At 35.8% G+C, this 21,030-nt stretch overlaps 2 protein-coding genes across 5 annotated transcripts; both read right to left on the reverse strand.

Annotated features, from left to right (window-relative positions):
• Nucleotides 1-2,292: 2,292 nt before the first annotated feature.
• LOC149389199 (putative acetyltransferase At3g50280) lies at nucleotides 2,293-6,014 on the reverse strand. Of its 3 annotated transcripts, XM_089621758.1 has the most exons (3): nucleotides 4,528-6,014; nucleotides 3,099-3,162; nucleotides 2,293-2,435 (listed from the first exon to the last, which is right to left on the reverse strand). In XM_089621758.1, the coding sequence occupies exons 1-3, from the start codon at nucleotides 5,880-5,882 to the stop codon at nucleotides 2,328-2,330; spliced, it is 1,527 nt and encodes a 508-aa protein (XP_089477884.1). In that variant the 5' UTR covers nucleotides 5,883-6,014; the 3' UTR covers nucleotides 2,293-2,327. The 3 variants fall into 3 exon arrangements, with proteins under 3 accessions (XP_089477884.1, XP_089477885.1, XP_089477886.1); XM_089621759.1 differs by lacking the exon at nucleotides 3,099-3,162 and having other exon boundaries at nucleotides 4,541-6,014; XM_089621760.1 differs by lacking the exon at nucleotides 3,099-3,162 and having other exon boundaries at nucleotides 2,301-2,435.
• Nucleotides 6,015-12,371: 6,357 nt separating this feature from the next.
• LOC149389200 (putative acetyltransferase At3g50280) lies at nucleotides 12,372-16,312 on the reverse strand. Of its 2 annotated transcripts, none has more exons than XM_089624824.1 (2): nucleotides 14,809-16,312; nucleotides 12,372-12,650 (listed from the first exon to the last, which is right to left on the reverse strand). In XM_089624824.1, the coding sequence occupies exons 1-2, from the start codon at nucleotides 16,148-16,150 to the stop codon at nucleotides 12,628-12,630; spliced, it is 1,365 nt and encodes a 454-aa protein (XP_089480950.1). In that variant the 5' UTR covers nucleotides 16,151-16,312; the 3' UTR covers nucleotides 12,372-12,627. The 2 variants fall into 2 exon arrangements, with proteins under 2 accessions (XP_089480950.1, XP_089480951.1); XM_089624825.1 differs by having other exon boundaries at nucleotides 14,796-16,311.
• Nucleotides 16,313-21,030: the final 4,718 nt, after the last annotated feature.

Here is a 21,030-nt window from a genome sequence, read left to right on the forward strand (position 1 = left end):
AAATTATCTCAGACCATATCGGACTGTCTACATCCGTTTACAGATGCTCTACAAACAGTTTATCAAATCAAACGAAAATTCGAGAAATCATCACAACTCATCATTAATCCAAGTACAACCACCAAGAATTCGAGTCCAATCACATAAAAAACACATCAAAACAGCTCGGAGAAGGAAAGCCCCAATTCAAAAATAAGAACCCTAATTTTCGGATTCAAAATTTGGGAAAAAAATCAATTCCTCACCTTGAATTGAAGATGGTAATATGAGCTTAAATCCTTCTCCTTCGACCTTGTACCACTCCGAGAAGCTTCAAGGACATCAAAACCGAGAGAGAGAAAAAGAAAGAGATTCAAACCCTTGATCTTCATGTATGGGGTTTGAAGATGAAGAGCAAAGAAGTAGACAAGATGGAGAAGATGACGAACGTACACTTACCTCGAAACCAAGATCCGGTCTTCGTTTCTTCTTCCCCGAGCTCTCTCTCTCTCTCTCTTTCACTTCTGATCTCCCTCTACCTCTCTCTTCTGCGTTTTTTTTTCCTTGTTCTCTTATCATCTGGTGGTCCTTGTTTTTAAAACTGAATGAAAAAATGAGGGGGAGAATTGGCCCGGTTAAAATTTTAAACAATCAGGTGCGACTTTAAACTATCAGATGCGACTAGTCGCACCTGATACTCAAAAGCAAAAAAAAATTTAGCGAAATTTTTTATACTTCGGGTTGAGAATCTGGTGCGACTAGTCGCACCCGAAAGTCATTTAGATGCGACTTTTAGGTGCGACTAGTCGCACCTGATAGTCATGCGCATCAGAAAACCAAATTTGTAGTAGTGTTTATTTTTTTTCCAAATCTGTTTATAGAGATTTGAAGATTAAAAAAGTGTGCGATGCAGAAAGTTTGGGGTTCTCCAAACAAATTTATAGTTAAATGTCATGATGGTTAATCATGTGTGAAGAACAGATTTAAGAAAATGACAAGGAAATCTCCGGCAAAGACGAAGGCGACTGCGGCTGACAAATATGAAAAAGAAATCAAGACATCTCGTCGTAAAATAAAGGAGCCAAAGATATGTTCAAAATTGTGGTTATTTACAATGTTCTGTCTTTTAACTAGTACGCTAATTCTGTATACAGTTCATACTCTGTAAATTAACAGGTGTTGTAATGTAGATGCATATCTGTAAATTGTATAAAACAAGTAATATGCTCTTGTAAATATGTTGTTAATAAGTTAATATACAGGTGTTGTATAAAACAAGTAAATATGCTATTGTAAATATGCTCTTGTAAATTGTATACTAAAAGATTTAAAATAAAATTGGCGGCCAAATGAATGCAATATTTTCGCCCATTATGAATCAAATAAAGTCTATAAATGATAAATATATTAAGATATTGTCTACAATTTATTCTGTCGAAATATGGAAACTAATTCTCAATAACTTCTCGCAAAATTTTCTCAAACCAAACCAATTTTTTCGGGAATACAATAACTGCTATATTACCCTTTTAAAACAAACCAGCGTCATTAATTACTGCGATTTTAATGAACCAAAACACACGTCCAATATAACTACTTTCCCGTTCAGTTTATTTTTAAATTTTAAAAAAACTGCCGCATATATAATGAGTCACTATAATTAACAAGGGCAAATAAGTAACAAAAAAACAATTAATATCCTGCCACGTAGGCGTATTGGCTATTTACAAATAATTAATCAAATGTTGGCTAAAACGCAATAGCCAGTGTTTGTAAGGCTTATTTGGCCAATTTTTTGTTTATCTTATCTCGTTTATGTTTATTTCTAGTTTGAGCATTGTTAAGTCGAGTTCATAACTGATTCGGTCCAACGTTGTAACCCTTTTGCATTAACCATAGTTTGTTACTTGATCTTACTTCTCCCTCCAAATTTTCTCTCCCCTATTTTATTGATCGCGTTACTTGAAAAGTGTGACGACCCGACTTTTCGGACCGTCTTACTTATCTTACTTATTAAAAACTTAAGAAAATTCTTTAGAAAACTTGGAGGAGTTTTTTTTTTAAAACACATCGAATCAACGCGAACTAAAATTTTGAAGATCTTAAAAAGAAACAAAAGCATTTAAGAAAAATATGAAGATTGCATAATGAACACTTCATGAGAAGAACTTAACCAAAATTGAAAATACGAATTTAAAACAAAATATAACAGCAAATATACTAAAACATAATCCATAATCTAAATCTCAACCAAAATATAAAACTCTTTGAAACTTCGAAGTAAATGAAAATAAAAACTTTTAAAACTTATTTCTTAATAACGTAAACAAAACTTTAAACTTTATTTCTTAATAACTTGTAGCGGAAGACTTAATTCGTGAATGGAAACCATGACCCAACCCTCTCGCTATCGATGCCGCTAGTCCACCCTGCTCAGTTCCTTGCAAGTTGTTTACCTACAACACAGACGTATATTTTTTTCGAAGAGATGAGCTTACGCTCAGCGAGAATAATATAAAGCTCACAAAATAAAAAGAGTAATGCAATGCATGAACATATTATTAGTATCTTAAAACTAATTGATGACTTGATCTTTTTTTCTTGATTCTATCAACTTTTAGTTCGGGGTGCCCCTAGGGTAGTCGTACCAATTTCAGTGTACACTTTAGATACGAAGACGTGGGGGTTATAAAGTCCCACACTTCGCTCTATCTTTTAAACTTATTAGGGCCTCGGCCCGAGAAATTTCCCCATTAGAGTCTCGGCCTGGGGAACTTCTCCTTAATACCTCTCGAGGCGATACGACTCCCTTGCTTATCTCTATCTTTTCACTTTGAAGATAACATTACATACTGATATGACACGTACATAAAAACTTTCAAACATATGCTCATACAATACATGACTAAAAAAAATATAAACCATGTACATTCTCAAAAATCTACTTTAACTTAACGCTGCATAGTAGACCAAACATAAATCTAACTACTACAATAAATCACACAATAAAAAAGAAAAACATATTCCAACATATAAAGCTTTAAACAAACTATAACATGAATTAAAAATCATCATATTTATTTTTGAACTAATCTGTGTTGTAGTGAGATTATTCTCACCTGGATATCGAAGGTTACGATCGTAGATCGTCGAAGGAAAAAGACGCTCAAAACGACTAGGAACCTAATTGGGATAAAAAGCTACCGGAGATCAGCTAAGGAAAGGATTCAAGACATACTGTAGGTTCTGGAAATTTTCAGAAACGACATTCAACTTGAAATTACCAAAATACCATTGGTTATTAGGGTTTCGGTGAAAAATTAAAACTCTGAGAAAACTTCTGTAAAAATTCCAGTACATATAAAACATAATTTGGATTACTTTTTGTAAAGGCACCACGGCCAAAATCATTTTTTGAACTATTTATTAAAAATAAAAGAAGTGCTAAAATCTAACTTTTAAATTTTTGTCAAAAACTGTCTGCGCACCGTTTTGAAAATAATCAGAAAATATTCTGTATTTGATAAAAATATTTTTCGATTAAAGAGTTAGATAGAAGACATTTAAACCTAACTTTTCTAAAAAGAATTAACGCAAAACTAAATTTGTTGAATCCACAGTAAGCGTTTAAAGTCTGAAAATCGGGAATAGGTCTCTGGTATGTGCACTGATTTGAAAAAAATCGGAAAATATTCTATATTTCATAAAAATATTTTTCGATTAAAGATTTAGATAGAAGAAACATAAACCTAACTTTACCAAAAAGAATCAACGCAAAAACAATTTTTTCGAAACCAGGGTAAGCGTTTTAAGAAATCGTTTTCAAAAAATCCGAACCAGAGAGAAAAGAAAGCATACCTAATAGGAGCTACGAATTTTCAAACCAAGAGAGGGGTGAGAGAGAGAGAACAGAGAAGAAGCGTTAGAAGAAGAGGAGGGTATGTTTAAATATGTTTTAATTAAACCCTAAAAACCCAAACCCTAAAAGCTCAAACCTAATCATACTTATCTTCTTAAAAAATAATAATAATTATTATTATTACTTTTATTATACATATATACGTATATATAAATCCTAATTACAAGTGACTACTATGTACCTTATATAATATAATATATTATTTTACATAATCATATATATATACATATACTATATATGATAATTATATATATACATATAAAAAAATAATTAATATATATAATCATATACTATATATATAACATATATATACATAACTCAGTTATAATATATAATTTATATACAATATATATATCCATAATTTGTATTTTAAAGAGTATATTAAAATTCAAAAACACACCAAAACACACATAAAAACTAAAGTATCAAAACTACCACATAACTAAAATTTTTCACTACTACTTTATAAAAAAAACAATATATACATATATATATACTAGCGTCACTCGAACTCCAAATTTTTGCTTTTTAATAAAGCTTAAAATTTGATTTCACAAAAAGATCGAAACAAAACTAGAAACTAATCTCATCGCCAATTACTAGTACAGACGGTGATAAGATATCATCACCTTGAGGGCAAACCAGCGGCTTCCATGAACTCGGCGTCGGACTCGAGAGCACTCATCGTCTCCGGTGGAAGACACACCTCGAAGTCAACGCTCCCACCACCGTCCCTTCCCGGAAAGCTCGAAACCTTGCCGTCGAACTTATTGGCGTAGCCGCCGAGAACCGCCACGGCCTTTCCCATCCCGAACTCGACCCCGTACATGTCAAACCTCGGCGAACTCCCCACAAACACAGTCTCGGGCCCAAAATACCGCCCCATCTGGTACACGTACGGCGAAAGTAGCCACTTCTCCAAGGCCTCCCCGATCGCCACGTGGCCGTAGCCCGCCACCGCACCGTGCACCGCCGCCGCAGCGAACCCCAGCCCTCCGCTGCTGCTGAGCAACTCCCCGGCCGCGGCCGTCGCTGTCACGGCGTTGATCGCATTTCCGAAGAAGTTTTCGGGGATCGGCGGGACCGTCCTCGGCCGATCGCTCGCGGCCAGAGAGCAGTTCGTGGTCCGGTCCGGAGGGAGGCTCCGCGCCCGAGTTATGCACCGCCACGTCAGCGCCGACAGAGCCTGGAGGGCCGAGATCTCCGCGGCGATTCCGGACTCGGCGTTGGCCTTGGCTTTGAGGCTTTTCACCGATTCGGGTGAGAAGCGGAAGAATCTCACTCTCAGCTCGGGGGCTTCGAATCGGAGGATGAAATCTTCGGGCCGAGTGAAAGGGAGGCTGATGCCATCGGCGGGGACTTCCGTCCACCGTTTCAAGATCGGCTGGCGCGAGATTACTGACCGAGATGATCGGAAGATCTCGGACCAGGATTTGAGAAAATTCCAGTAGGATGTTCCGTCGCCGAGGCAGTGGTTCATGGAGGTTCCGATGAAGACTCCGTCGGCGAGCTCCGTGACCTGGACTGAGAGAAGGCTCGTCTCGTGGCCGTCGTGGTTGACGGCCTTGTAGTGGTCGAAGAAGGAATGAACCACCGGAGGCACGTCGGTCTGAGAGAGGAGATCCGATACGGTCATGTCTAGGGTTGCGTGGATGAACCTGGCGCCGGGGCTGTCTCGGCACTCCACGTAGACCACGATCGACGGCGGGTCTGGGCGGTGGACGGTCTTGAGTCGGCCGGCGAGGGGGTAGAAGTGGGAGAGAGCGGCAGAGAGGGAGGTCTTGAGCTCCTCGACAAGAGCCGCCGTGAAATCGTTCGCCGGCGATTGAGATGGTTTAGAGAAGAGGAGACCTTTCTGGATGTAGTGAGCGGAGAGCATGGCCAAATCGCTGGGACCCAAGTGCAAAGGCTGATTCCACTCTTGGGGAAAGGTTTGGGGTCCGATGAAACATTCTGAGACGACTTCAACTTTTGGAGTCTTCATTTTTTTTCTTCGCTTCAATCAGATTCACTGGCTCATCAAAATCTTTATGAATTTGTTCGAAAAGAAAAAAGTCTTTGTGAGTTTGCCTTTTATTTCAGTGCTCTGCTTTCTCCTATTCTCATCTTCTTGGGACGCGTGGCTCTTATATTTTAGTTCGATGACGGACTTATGACTTCAGTTACATTGTTACTAGTTAAACTTAACGGAAGTTTGATTTGAACGATGAATATAATAAGAAGGTAATAAACCATTGCAGACAAAAAAAAAAAAAAAAAAAAGGGTAAGGTAGACCATTTTGATACGTAACTCGTCTTTATAAAATACAAATTGATTAAAGATAATAAAATCACGGGTTAGTGTGAGTAGTTTGGCAGCCATGCACTCTTATGTCCTCTTTCTAAGGCGATTCATTCTATATATAGTAAAATAGGGTACGTTATCTTTTTTCCCGATTAAAATTTGTCGAGTGGGTCCCACTATCAACTATATTAAAATTTGAGAGATAGTATTCAAAGATCAAAACTTGATCCACTGATAGTGAAAGACCAGAACTCAGTCAAGAAGACTGGATGTAGGCCAGTTAAATGTTTGTGTTTTCTTCTTCTTCATTGTCGGTTTCTTACAAATCAAGTTCAAGGGGAATTCATATAATTAATCCAACAATAATATGAATGATAAGCTTTTAAATATCTACCACCCGGGACAATTGGACTAATATTGATAACATGTATGTAGCTAGTTTAAAATATCAAATTAAAGAGAGTGAGCTTAATTTTCCGAAAGATGGAACTATCTTTCCTAAAATAACAAGTGAGGATAAATGATAAATGATAAAAGATCGTTAATATATTCAAAAGATTTTGTAACTAGGATCGACAATTCACGTATCAACTGCCATGCACTTACTTTCATTGAATTCTTGAAATTCGCATCCGAACAGTATCTTGAAATGTCGGTACCACGAATGCCATTAATGTTGTTGAATTGTTCTCAACTTACTTTTATCTTGGCTTTTAAAATGTATGCTCTAGTCGATCGAGTTCTTTGGTTAATTTCTTTCAGTATAGAGTTCTAGATTGAATGCAAGGTATCCAAATGATGCATTATGTATATTGTTGTTTCTTAAATAACAAGCATGAAACAACAAATGAATAGAAGCCCCGAAATACAATCGCACTAGATATGATACAAGAACAAGACTGGCTTATTCTGATGAGTTCTGAAGATTAACCACTCATGATGGACCTCGTTTATAAATCGCGTGTCATTTGTATTTTATCTTAGGGTAATATAGCTAAATAGCCTCCCATATTTAGGCAGTTTTGGATTTAGTCAACATTCTGTTAATTTTGGGTTAATAGCCAGCCCAATTTATTTACACGAATAAAAATACCAAAATAGCCTCCCACCCAACCGTTCCCGCCCATTCGCTCACGAAATAAAATTAATTAATGCAAAATTTCGGATAATAACTACCGCGGTTATCGAGGCCATCATTACGTTCTGTAATTAATACCAATAATACACGAAATCTTCACTCTGCTACAAACGCGAATAGAAACACGAAATCCCCAAATTGAAACCCATTAAAATTAAACGCGAGCTCTGGTTTCTACAGCGACAAATCTTCTTCTTTTGAAAATATCATCAAACCGACGGCGAAAAAAGGTAATATCCAAACTTTAGATATCTGTTTTTTCGGACATTGATGACCGATTTTTGAAATGAAATGAGAAAACAGTAAATATGTAAAGAGAAAAAGTGTTAATAATATTTTCAGTCGGTATGAAGATATGACGCTGTGTATCTTAATCCAAATAACTAGATTGGTAAATAGGTTTGCATGTTATCTATTCTATTAAAATCCCGAAAATATTGAATAGATGTTAAGTTTTCACTAGTACAAAATATAGCATCAGGTGCGACTTTTTTCGCACCTGGAAGTGCAAAAGTCGCACCTGAAAGTACTTTCAGGTACGACTTTAGATGCGACAAAGTTGCACCCGAAAGTCCGCACCTGATAATCCTCTTGATTATCAGGTGCGACAAGTCGCACCTGAAAGTCCTATACTATCAGGTGCGACTAGTCGCACCTGAAAGTCTTGACTATCAGGTGCGACTAGTCGCACCTAATGCTCTTTATCTTTAAAAAAAAAAAATTAATATGCTGATTACATATTACAATATATAATCAGCATATTAAAACTAATCAAAACTAATTTCATTATATTCCTAATTGATAAATTACAATATATATATCTTAATTTTAATTTCATTAACTAATTACAATTCCTAATTGATAAATTACAATATATCAAAACTAATTAAAACAAAAACAAATTTAAACTAATCACATTATTACAATTACTAATCAATTAACTAATTAACTAATTACAATTCCTAATTGATAAACTAATCACAAATTCTAAACTAAACAGTAACCTGCAGAGACTCGGGACGAGGCGAGCGCACGGCAAATGAAACTTGAAAACTTGAAATCGAGCTACAAAACTTGAAAACTAATCACAATGACCCACTAGCGCTTAAGCCATCATAACTCGAGATACAAAACTTGAAATCGATTGATTCTAGCGGCAAATGAAAGTAGACTCATGTAGCTTTCTAACGAGATATTACAAGCATATATACGACAAGAATAGCTATCTCAAAAACAGCCCGTAATTCACTGTTACAATTCTGGAAATCTCGTTTTACTGCTGCGAAACACAAACTTTGGAAATTCATAACTCATTCAATACTCCATGGATTTACATGTTCTTGGTCATTTTAGAAAGCTCATACAGTCTACTATCCATGAAAAATATCCAAAAAAATTATCTCAGACCATATCGGACTGTCTACGTCCGTTTACAGAGGCTCTTCAAACAGTTTATCAAACCAAACGAAAATTCGAGAAATCATCACAACTCATCATTAATCCAATTACAACCACCAAGAATTCGAGTCCAATCACATAAAAAACACTTCAAAACAGCTCGGAAAAGGAAAGCCCCAATTCAAAAATAAGAACCCTAATTTAAACTAAACATTAACCTAAACATATTAGTATATCACAAACTAAACTAATTACAATTTCACAAACTAAACTAAACTAAACATATTACTATTTCACAATTTCACAAACTAATCAAAAATTCTAAACTAAACAGTAACCTGCAGAGACTCGGGACGAGGCGAGCGCACGGCAAATGAAACTTGAAAACTTGAAATCGAGCTACAAAACTTGAAAACTAATCACAATGACCCACTAGCGCTTAAGCCATCATAACTCGAGCTACAAAACTTGAAATCGATTGATTCTAGCGGCAAATGAAAGTAGACTCATGTAGCTTTCTAACGAGATATTACAAGCATATATACGACAAGAATAGCTATCTCAAAAACAGCCCGTAATTCACTGTTACAATTCTGGAAATCTCGTTTTACTGCTGCGAAACACAAACTTTGGAAATTCATAACTCATTCAATACTCCATGGATTTACATGTTCTTGGTCATTTTAGAAAGCTCATACAGTCTACTATCCATGAAAAATATCCAAAAAAATTATCTCAGACCATATCGGACTGTCTACGTCCGTTTACAGAGGCTCTTCAAACAGTTTATCAAACCAAACGAAAATTCGAGAAATCATCACAACTCATCATTAATCCAATTACAACCACCAAGAATTCGAGTCCAATCACATAAAAAACACTTCAAAACAGCTCGGAAAAGGAAAGCCCCAATTCAAAAATAAGAACCCTAATTTAAACTAAACATTAACCTAAACATATTAGTATATCACAAACTAAACTAATTACAATTTCACAAACTAAACTAAACTAAACATATTACTATTTCACAATTTCACAAACTAATCAAAAATTCTAAACTAAACAGTAACCTGCAGAGACTCGGGACGAGGCGAGCGCACGGCAAATGAAACTTGAAAACTTGAAATCGAGCTACAAAACTTGAAAACTAATCACAATGACCCACTAGCGCTTAAGCCATCATAACTCGAGCTACAAAACTTGAAATCGATTGATTCTAGCGGCAAATGAAAGTAGACTCATGTAGCTTTCTAACGAGATATTACAAGCATATATACGACAAGAATAGCTATCTCAAAAACAGCCCGTAATTCACTGTTACAATTCTGGAAATCTCGTTTTACTGCTGCGAAACACAAACTTTGGAAATTCATAACTCATTCAATACTCCATGGATTTACATGTTCTTGGTCATTTTAGAAAGCTCATACAGTCTACTATCCATGAAAAATATCCACAAAAATTATCTCAGACCATATCGGACTGTCTACGTCCGTTTACAGAGGCTCTTCAAACAGTTTATCAAATCAAACGAAAATTCGAGAAATCATCACAACTCATCATTAATCCAATTACAACCACCAAGAATTCGAGTCCAATCACATAAAAAACACATCAAAACAGCTCGCAGAAGGAAAGCCCCAATTCAAAAATAAGAACCCTAATTTTCGGATTCAAAATTTGGGAAAAAAATCAATTCCTCACCTTGAATTGAAGATGGTAAATCCTTCTCCTTCGACCTTGTACCACTCCGAGAAGCTTCAAGGACAGAAAAACCGAGAGATAGATAAAGAAAGAGATTCAAACCCTTGATCTTCATGTATGAGTTTTGAAGATGAAGAGCAAAGAAGTAGACAAGATGGAGAAGATGACGAACGTACACTTACCTCGAAACCAAGATCCGGTCTTCGTTTCTTCTTCCCCGAGCTCTCTCTCTCTCTTTCACTTCTGATCTCCCTCTACCTCTCTCTTCTGCGTTTTTTTTTTCCTTGTTCTTTTATCATCTGGTGGTCCTTGTTTTTAAAACTGAATGAAAAAATGAGGGGGAGAATTGGCCCGGTTAAAATTTTAAACAATCAGGTGCGACTTTGTTGCACCTGATAGTAATTTTAAACTATCAGATGCGACTAGTCGCACTTGATACTCAAAAGCAAAAAAAAATTTAGCGAAATTTTTTATACTTTGGGTTGAGAATCTGGTGCGCCTAGTCGCACCCGAAAGTCATTTAGATGCGACTTTTAGGTGCGACTAGTCGCACCTGATAGTCATGCGCATCAGAAAACCAAATTTGTAGTAGTGTTTATTTTTTTTTCCAAATCTGTTTATATAGATTTGAAGATTAAAAAAGTGTGCGATGCAGAAAGTTTGGGGTTCTCCAAACAAATTTATAGTTAAATGTCATGATGGTTAATCATGTGTGAAGAACAGATTTAAGAAAATGACAAGGAAATCTCCGGCAAAGACGAAGGCGACTGCGGCTGACAAATATGAAAAAGAAATCAAGACATCTCGTCGTAAAATAAAGGAGCCAAAGATATGTTCAAAATTGTGGTTATTTACAATGTTCTGTCTTTTAACTAGTACGCTAATTCTGTATACAGCTCATACTTTGTAAATTAACAGGTGTTGTAATGTAGATGCATATCTGTAAATTGTATAAAACAAGTAAATATGCTCTTGTAAATATGTTGTTAATAAGTTAATAAACAGGTGTTGTATAAAACAAGTAAATATGCTATTGTAAATATGCTCTTGTAAATTGTATACTAAAAGATTTAAAATAAAATTGGCGGCCAAATGAATGCAATATTTTCGCCCATTATGAATCAAATAAAGTCTATAAATGATAAATATATTAAGATACTATCTACAATTTATTCTGTCGAAATATGGAAACTAATTCTCAATAACTTCTCGCAAAATTTTCTCAAACCAAACCAATTTTTTCGGGAATACAATAACTGCTATATTACCCTTTTAAAACAAACCAGCGTCATTAATTACTGCGATTTTAATGAACCAAAACACACGTCCAATATAACTACTTTCCCGTTCAGTTTATTTTTAAATTTTAAAAAAACTGCCGCATATATAATGAGTCACTATAATTAATAAGGGCAAATAAGTAACAAAAAAACAGTTAATATCCTGCCACGTAGGCGTATTGGCTATTTACAAATAATTAATCAAATGTTGGCTAAAACGCAATAGCCAGTGTTTGTAAGGCTTATTTGGCCAATTTTTTGTTTATCTTATCTCATTTATGTTTATTTCTAGTTTGAGCATTGTTAACTCGAGTTCATAACTGATTCGGTCCAACGTTGTAACCCTTTTGCATTAACCATAGCTTGTTACTTGATCTTACTTCTCCCTCCAAATTTTCTCTCCCCTATTTTATTGATCGCGTTACTTGAAAAGTGTGACGACCCGACTTTTCGGACCGTCTTACTTATCTTACTTATTAAAAACTTAAGAAAATTCTTTAGAAAACTTGGAGGAATTTTTTTTTTAAAACACATCGAATCAACACGATCTAAAATTTTGAAGATCTTAAAAAGAAACAAAAACATTTAAGAAAAATATGAAGATTGCATAATGAACACTTCATGAGAAGAACTTAACCAAAATTGAAAATACGAATTTAAAACAAAATATAATAGCAAATATACTAAAACATAATCCATAATCTAAATCTCAACCAAAATATAAAACTCTTTGAAACTTCGAAGTAAATGAAAATAAAAACCTTTAAAACTTGTTTCTTAAAAACTCGTAGCGGAAGATTTATTTCTTAATAACGTAAACAAAACTTTAAACTTTATTTCTTAATAACTTGTAGCGGAAGACTTAATTCGTGAATGAAAACCATGACCCAACCCTCTCGCTATCGATGCCGCTAGTCCACCCTGCTCAGTTCCTTGCAAGTTGTTTACCTACAACACAGACGTATATTTTTTTCGAAGAGATGAGCTTACGCTCAGCGAGAATAATATAAAGCTCACAAAATAAAAAGAGTTATGCAATGCATGAACATATTATTAGTATCTTAAAACTAATTGATGACTTGATCTTTTTTTTTCTTGATTCTATCAACTTTTAGTTCGGGGTGCCCCTAGGGTAGTCGTACCAATTTCAGTGTACACTTTAAATACGAAGACGTGGGGGTTATAAAGTCCTACACTTTGCTCTATCTTTTAAACTTATTAGGGCCTCGGCCCGAGAAATTTCCCCATTAGAGTCTCGGCCCGGGGAACTTCTCCTTAATACCTCTCGAGGCGATACGACTCCCTTGCTTATCTCTATCTTTTCACTTTGAAGATAACATTACATACTGATATGACACGTACATAAAAACATTCAAACATATGCTCATACAATACATGACTAAAAAAAATATAAACCATGTACATTCTAAAAAATCTACTTTAACTTAACGCTGCATAGTAGACCAAACATAAATCTAACTACTACAATAAATCACACAATCAAAAAGAAAAACATACTCCAACATATAAAGCTTTAAACAAACTATAACATGAATTAAAAATCATCATATTTATTTTTGAACTAATCTGTGTTGTAGTGAGATTATTCTCACCTGGATATCGAATGTTACGATCGTAGATCGTCAAAGGAAAAAGACGCTCAAAACGACTTGGAACCTAATTGAGATAAAAAGCTACCGGGGATCAGCTAAGGAAAGGATTCAAGACATAATGTAGGTTCTGGAAATTTTCAGAAACGACATTCAACGTGAAATTACCAAAATACCCTTGGCTATTAGGGTTTCGGTGAAAAATTAAAACTATGAGAAAACTTCTGTCAAAATTCCAGTACATATAAAACATAATTTGGATTACTTTTTGTAAAGGCACCACGGCCAAAATCATTTTTTAACTATTTATTAAAAATAAAAGAAGTGCTAAAATATAACTTTTAAATTTTTGTCAAAAACTGTATGCGCACCGTTTTAAAAATAATCAGAAAATATTCTGTATTTGATAAAAATATTTTTCAATTAAAGGGTTAGATAGAAAACATTTAAACCTAACTTTTCTAAAAAGAATTAACGCAAAACTAAATTTGTTGAATCCACAGTAAACGTTTAAAGTCTGAAAATCGGGAATAGGTCTCAGGTCTGTGCACTGATTTGAAAATAATCGGAAAATATTCTATATTTCATAAAACTATTTTTCGATTAAAGATTTAGATAGAAGAAACATAAACCTAACTTTACCAAAAAGAATCAACGCAAAATTTTTTTTTTCGAAACCAGGGAAAGCGTTTTAAGAAACCGTTTTCAAAAAATCCGAACCAGAGAGAAAAGAAAGCATACCTAATAGGAGCTACGAATTTTCAAACCAAGAGAGGGGTGGGGGAGGGAGAACAGAGAAGAAGCGTTAGAAGAAGAGGAGGGGATGTTTAAATATGTTTTAATTAAACCCTAAAAACCCAAACCCTAAAAGCCCAAACCCTAATCCTACTTATCTTCTTAAAAAATAATAATAATAATTATTATTACTTTTATTATACATATATACGTATATATAAATCCTAATTACACGTGACTACTATGTATATTATATAATACCTTATATAATATAATATATTATATTACATAATCATATATATATATATAATCATATATATACATATACTATATATGATAATTATATATATACATATACAAAAAGATAATTAATATATATAATCATATACTATATATATATAACATATATATACATAACTCAGTTATAATATATAATTTATATACAATATATATATATATATATATCCATAATTTGTATTTTAAAGAGTATATTAAAATTCAAAAACACACCAAAACACACATAAAAACTAAAGCATCAAAACTACCACATAACTAAAATCATTCACTACTACTTTATAAAAAAAACAATATATATATATATACATATATATATACTAGCGTCACTAGAACTCCAAATTTTTGCTTTATTAAAAGCTTAAAATATGAGATTTCACAAAAAGATCGAAACAAAACTAGATACTAATCTCATCGCCAATTACTAGTACAGACGGTGATAAGATATCATCACCTTGAGGGCAAACCAGCGGCTTCCATGAACTCGGCGTCGGACTCGAGAGCACTCATCGTCTCCGGTGGAAGACACACCTCGAAGTCAACGCTCCCACCACCGTCCCTTCCCGGAAAGCTCGAAACCTTGCCGTCGAACTTATTGGCGTAGCCGCCGAGAACCGCCACGGCCTTTCCCATCCCGAACTCGACCCCGTACATGTCAAACCTCGGCGAACTCCCCACAAACACAGTCTCGGGCCCAAAATACCGCCCCATCTGGTACACGTACGGCGAAAGTAGCCACTTCTCCAAGGCCTCCCCGATCGCCACGTGGCCGTAGCCCGCCACCGCACCGTGCACCGCCGCCGCAGCGAACCCCAGCCCTCCGCTGCTGCTGAGCAACTCCCCGGCCGCGGCCGTCGCTGTCACGGCGTTGATCGCATTTCCGAAGAAGTTTTCGGGGATCGGCGGGACCGTCCTCGGCCGATCGCTCGCGGCCAGAGAGCAGTTCGTGGTCCGGTCCGGAGGGAGGCTCCGCGCCCGAGTTATGCACCGCCACGTCAGCGCCGACAGAGCCTGGAGGGCCGAGATCTCCGCGGTGATTCCGGACTCGGCGTTGGCCTTGGCTTTGAGGCTTTTCACCGATTCGGGTGAGAAGCGGAAGAATCTCACTCTCAGCTCGGGGGCTTCGAATCGGAGGATGAAATCTTCGGGCCGAGTGAAAGGGAGGCTGATGCCATCGGCGGGGACTTCCGTCCACCGTTTCAAGATCGGCGGTCGCGAGATTACTGGCCGTGATGATCGGAAGATCTCGGACCAGGATTTGAGGAAATTCCAGTAGGATGTTCCGTCGCCGAGGCAGTGGTTCATGGAGGTTCCGATGAAGACTCCGTCGGCGAGCTCCGTGACCTGGACTGAGAGAAGGCTCGTCTCGTGGCCGTCGTGGTTGACGGCCTTGTGGTGGTCGAAGAAGGAATGAACCACCGGAGGCACGTCGGTCTGAGAGAGGAGATCCGATACGGTCATGTCTAGGGTTGCGTGGATGAACCTGGCTCCGGGGCTGTCTCGGCACTCCACGTAGACCACGATCGACGGCGGGTCTGGGCGGTGGATGGTCTTGAGTCGGCCGGCGAGGGGGTAGAAGTGGGAGAGAGCGGCGGAGAGGGAGGTCTTGAGCTTCTCGACAAGAGCCGCCGTGAAATCATTCGCCGGCGATTGAGATGGTTTAGAGAAGAGGAGACCTTTCTGGATGTAGTGAGCGGAGAGCATGGCCAAATCGCTGGGACCCAAGTGCAAAGGCTGATTCCACTCTTGGGGAAAGGTTTGGGGTTCGATGAAACATTCTGAGACGACTTCAACTTTTGGAGTCTTCATTTTTTTTTTCTTCGCTTCAATCAGATTCACTGGCTCATCAAAATCTTTATGAATTTGTTCGAAAAGAAAAAAGTCTTTGTGAGTTTGCCTTTTATTTCAGTGCTCTGCTTTCTCCTATTCTCATCTTCTTGGGGCGCGTGGCTCTTATATTTTAGTTCGATGACGGACTTATGACTTCAGTTACATTGTTACTAGTTAAACTTAACGGAAGTTTGATTTGAACGATGAATATAATAAGAAGGTAATAAACTATTGCAGACAAAAAAAAAAAAAAAAAAAAAGGGTAAGGTAGACCATTTTGATACGTAACTCGTCTTTATAAAATACAAATTGATTAAAGATAATAAAATCACGGGTTAGTGTGAGTAGTTTGGCAGCCATGCACTCTTATGTCCTCTTTCTAAGGCGATTCATTCTATATATAGTAAAATAGGGTACGTTATCTTTTTTCCCGATTAAAATTTGTCGAGTGGGTGCCACTATCAACTATATTAAAGTAGATGAGCTCTTCGATAAAAAAAAAAAAAAAAAAAACGAATCTCACTATGTGTCTATGTCTACTCGCCAAATAACTTTTGTTTGTTAACATTTTTTCTTACCATGGCCCATTGTAATTAATGTAAAATATTATTTTGTCCCTTTCAAATTTATTTTAAATTTGCTACTCACACTCTTTAAGTTAATATGATTTCACAAAAAATTATTGTCAAAATTACTCTCTTCCCCCAATAGCAGCCCACTTATGGTTTTTTTCCTTTTTTTGTTAATAGTATTTATTCTCTCTCAGATTTTAAGCATTAAAAATATATTAGACATACGAAATGAAACTTTAGTAAACTGCTTTTCAGTGTGTGGGTTAAATTAATTATATGTCAAGCATAATTTATAGCTCTACATAGGGATAATCCAATATTATAAATCCGTCTGGACAAATATATATATATATATATATATATATATATATATATATATATATATATATATATATTTGACGGCCAGTCAGCGCTATAACGTGTAATAAATTAGGATACGTATCTAAATAAATATGTTTGCTACATTTACTAATAAATCCCTCAAATCATAAATATATAACTGTAATTTTTACGTGTGATAAAAAAAAAGATTTATAAACAATTAGCCTACTTATAGATGAGACTTTTAAATTATAGCCCAAGTATCCATTTATTTAATATAATATCTCATATTACTCATACTTCTAAAATTACCTTTGGTTTCATATAACTTCGTTTTTATTTGTTTGTTAATTTCAAAATCTTTCAAGTTATTTATCATCGGATTTGAATTATGGAATCGTTCGCAAAATCGGAGACATGTATTTTGCTTTTTCGAACGGTGAATAATATTTACTATCGAAATGCCCTATAGTAAATATTATTTATCATTAAAATTATCATGCGATTTGCAACCAGGATATTCGACGACTCATTTGGAATAGATGTTTAGGATCGTCGATTTCGTAGTTGTTCTTCTATTGTTCTTATATTTTCTGTTTGTCTAGGTTAGTCATTTAATCCTTCTTAGTTTTTGTTTGTCCAGTGTATGTGTTTATGTTCTTTGGTTTCATAAAACTTCGTTCTTATTTGTTTGTTAATTCCAAAAAATTTTCAGTTATTCATTATCGGATTTGAATCATGGAATCGTTCGCCAAATTTGAGACATATATTTTGCTTTTTTTAATGGTAAATCACTAGGACAAAAAACGTCATCCGGTGCGACGATTGTCACACCAAATACCTCAAAAGTCGCACCTAATAGTTTATTAGGTGCGACTTTAGGTGCGACAAAGTCGCACCTAATAGTCCGTATCTAAAGGTATTAGGTGCGACATGTCGCACCTAATATGTATACCTTTAGCTGCGACACTTTTAGGTGCGACATGTCGCACCTAATGCCCAAGCGGGTCATTTCATATCAGGTGCGACTTTGTCGCACCTAATAGGTTATTTTAATTAAAAAAAAAATTAGAAAGAGAGAGTGAGATGTAGGCGGCGGCGGGGCGGGGGAAGCTGGTTACGGCCGGCGGGGCGGTGGGCTGGCTGAGAGAGAGCGTGAGATTGAGAGACGGTGAGACGGAGATAGAGAGAGGGGGACGTACCGGAGCGGGTGGCGGGCTGGTCCAGGCGGCGGGGCGGGGGAGGCTAGTCACGGCCGGCGTGGCGCGGGGCGGGGGGCTGACTGAGAGAGAGAGAGCGCGGGGCGGGGGAGGCTGGTCACGGCCGGCGGGGCGCAGGGCGGGGGGCTGGCTGAGAGAGAGAGAGAGTGTGTGTGAGATTGAGAGACGGTGAGACGGAGAGAGAGAGAGAGAGAGAGACAGAGAGAGAGAGAAAGAGAGGACGTACCGGAGCGGGCGGCGGGCTGGTCCAGGCGGGGGGCTGGCTGAGAGAGAGAGCGCGCGGGGCGGGGCTGGCTGAGAGAGAGAGAGAGAGATAGAGCGAATGAGTGAAAAAAAAAGAAGGAAGTTCGAGTTTAAAAACCCTAATTCATATTGGGTGCGACTTTGTCGCACCTAATAATCATATTGGGTGCGACAATGTCGCACCCAATATGAAATCCCAGATCCGAAAAATTTCAGAGGGATTCGGCAGGGAAGTTTAAATTTGAAACCCATTGGGTGCGACATTTGTCGCACCTAAAGGTATTAGGTGCGACAAATTCATATTAGGTGCGACAGTGTCGCACTGAATACCACTAAACATTAGCGAAATTTTTAGTCATCCAGATGAGTATCCGGTGCGACATGTCGCACCTAATATGGGCTTAGGTGCGACATGTCGCACCTAATATCCTTCCGCACCCAATATGTTAATTTGTAGTAGTGAATAATATTTACTATCGAATGGCCGGACTGTAAATATTATTTACCATTAAAGTTTCAGAGTTTCGGTTATGGTGTTATATGGGTTAATCGAATTGGAAATAATATTTACCATATTTTATAGTTAATCTAACAGAGAATTGATCGGAGATACGGGCTAGGGTTTTGATTATGGTGTTCTATGGGTTAATCGAATTGGAAATAATATTTACTTTCCATTTTTTCCAAGTCTGAGAACGGAGACCTCTTCGTCGCCTTCGAAAGTGGCGGAAAATGAGGTCGGAGGCAATATCAGAGGATTCAATGATTCAAAATCGACAGAGAGTTTGGACGCAATATCGGAGGATCGAAGGATTCAGAGTCGGAGGCGAATATTTTGGTGTGTATTTGATGAGGGGTAAGATAGGAATAAATATTGTTTGGTAGTGGATTGGGCTAGTTACCTAATTTAAGTGATAGTTGAGCTAGAATTTTAAAGGAGGTGGCCAATTTTGGCTAGATACAACATTAAATAAATAAATAAACTAATTACCCTGCAATAGAAAATTTTTACTAAAATTTTCAAGGTACTGTTATATAACAGTATCTAATTAATTTAGTTAGGACATAAAATTGAAATAGTTACTATGATGTATGTTTTTTTTTTTTATCAAAGTTATATCTTAGTAGTTAATGAAATTGAAATATTTACTTAAGAGTGTTTAAAATATATTATTTTGTTGGTTGTGACACCGATGTTACAATAAAAATATATCGATTTTTACTTCCACCTAAATTTAGATATCATGAGTGCAAAATGTAAGCATCAACATGTATATCTCTCATCTTGATAAAAAAAAAAAAAATTATGCACAATTTTATAAAGGGTGATGTAGTTAAATAGCCAATTTAAAGTTATGAATTTGCAAAATAGCCAAGGTTTATCTTAATTTAGTGAAATAGTCAAAATGTGCAGCAATCTGATTTCCAAAAAAAATTTGACCCCAAGATTAATTTTTTTGAAAGTGATAAATTGCTTATAGTAATCATCAAAAATTTTAATCTTGGCAGTAAAAAAAAATTTTGAAAACGTAAATTTGGCTACTTTGCAGAAAAGTTGAAATTTTGGCTATTTTGCTAATCAATAAGTTTCAAATGGCTATTTTATACAATTTTTCATTTTATAAAAGATGCAAATGGATAGTATTTGTACTATAATTTAAGAATATCACGATGAAGAATGAGATCGACATATTTAATTCGATGCATAATGGTGTTAATGTGCATGCATAATGCGTCAACGATCGAGTACATAAATATTAAATACTATAATAGTTTTAACTTATATATATATATATATATATATATATATATATATATATATAAATAATGTGTGTCTAATAAAGATTTTATTATGTTAGTTAAAATGCTAAAAGAAATGTAATAAATAATTTTATATATTTTCTAAATTTAAATTGTGAACATTAGTTTATCAAACAATTTATAATTTGATCTCAATTTTTATAAAGTAAAAAGTAAAAAAAAATATTGAGTACTCAAAGTGGAACTCTGGATGCTTACATTTCTATGCACATAATATATATAGCATAAAATATATTATTATGTGTTTTATATGGATATAAAAAAAATATAATGTTTCATTGCTCATTACTTTATTAATTTATCAAATGGCAAAAGAAAACTCCCGCAACAATGTGCGGGTATATAAACTCGTACACTCTAAAGCACGAATCGGATCCTCCATGCTCCAATCAAAATAAGTCAGGCCATCAATTTATTTAATTATTATTTTATATTTATTTAAAAATAAATTAAAATCAATAAATTAATTTATTTTGATTAGATGAACACCAAAAAGACACAAAAAAAAAAAAGAAATGTAATAAATAAGTTTATATATTTTCTAATTTTAAATCGTGAACATCAGTTTATCAAACAATTTATAATTTGATCTCAATCGTTATAAAGTAAAAAGTAAAAGAAATATTGAGTACTAAAGGTGGAACTCTGGATGGGTACATTTCTATACACATAATATATATAG

This window comes from Urtica dioica, chromosome 8, assembly GCF_054948205.1.
Source record: "Urtica dioica subsp. dioica isolate 48M chromosome 8, U.dioica_male_clone48M_v1_H2, whole genome shotgun sequence".
Lineage (NCBI taxonomy): Eukaryota > Viridiplantae > Streptophyta > Magnoliopsida > Rosales > Urticaceae > Urtica > Urtica dioica.

Excerpts from the sequence above, each read along its gene's own strand:
- LOC149389199 (XM_089621758.1), bottom strand. The coding sequence starts at position 5,882 with ATGAAGACTCCAAAAGTTGAAGTCGTCTCAGAATGTTTCATCGGACCC. Across the intron at positions 3,163-4,527 it reads GCCGCTGGTTTGCCCTCAAG|GTTCCTAGTCGTTTTGAGCG; the intron begins GTGATGATATCT and ends TATCCCAATTAG. Across the intron at positions 2,436-3,098 it reads TCGTAACCTTCGATATCCAG|GTAAACAACTTGCAAGGAAC; the intron begins GTGAGAATAATC and ends TCTGTGTTGTAG.
- LOC149389200 (XM_089624824.1), bottom strand. The coding sequence starts at position 16,150 with ATGAAGACTCCAAAAGTTGAAGTCGTCTCAGAATGTTTCATCGAACCC. Across the intron at positions 12,651-14,808 it reads CGAGTTCATGGAAGCCGCTG|GTAAACAACTTGCAAGGAAC; the intron begins GTTTGCCCTCAA and ends TCTGTGTTGTAG.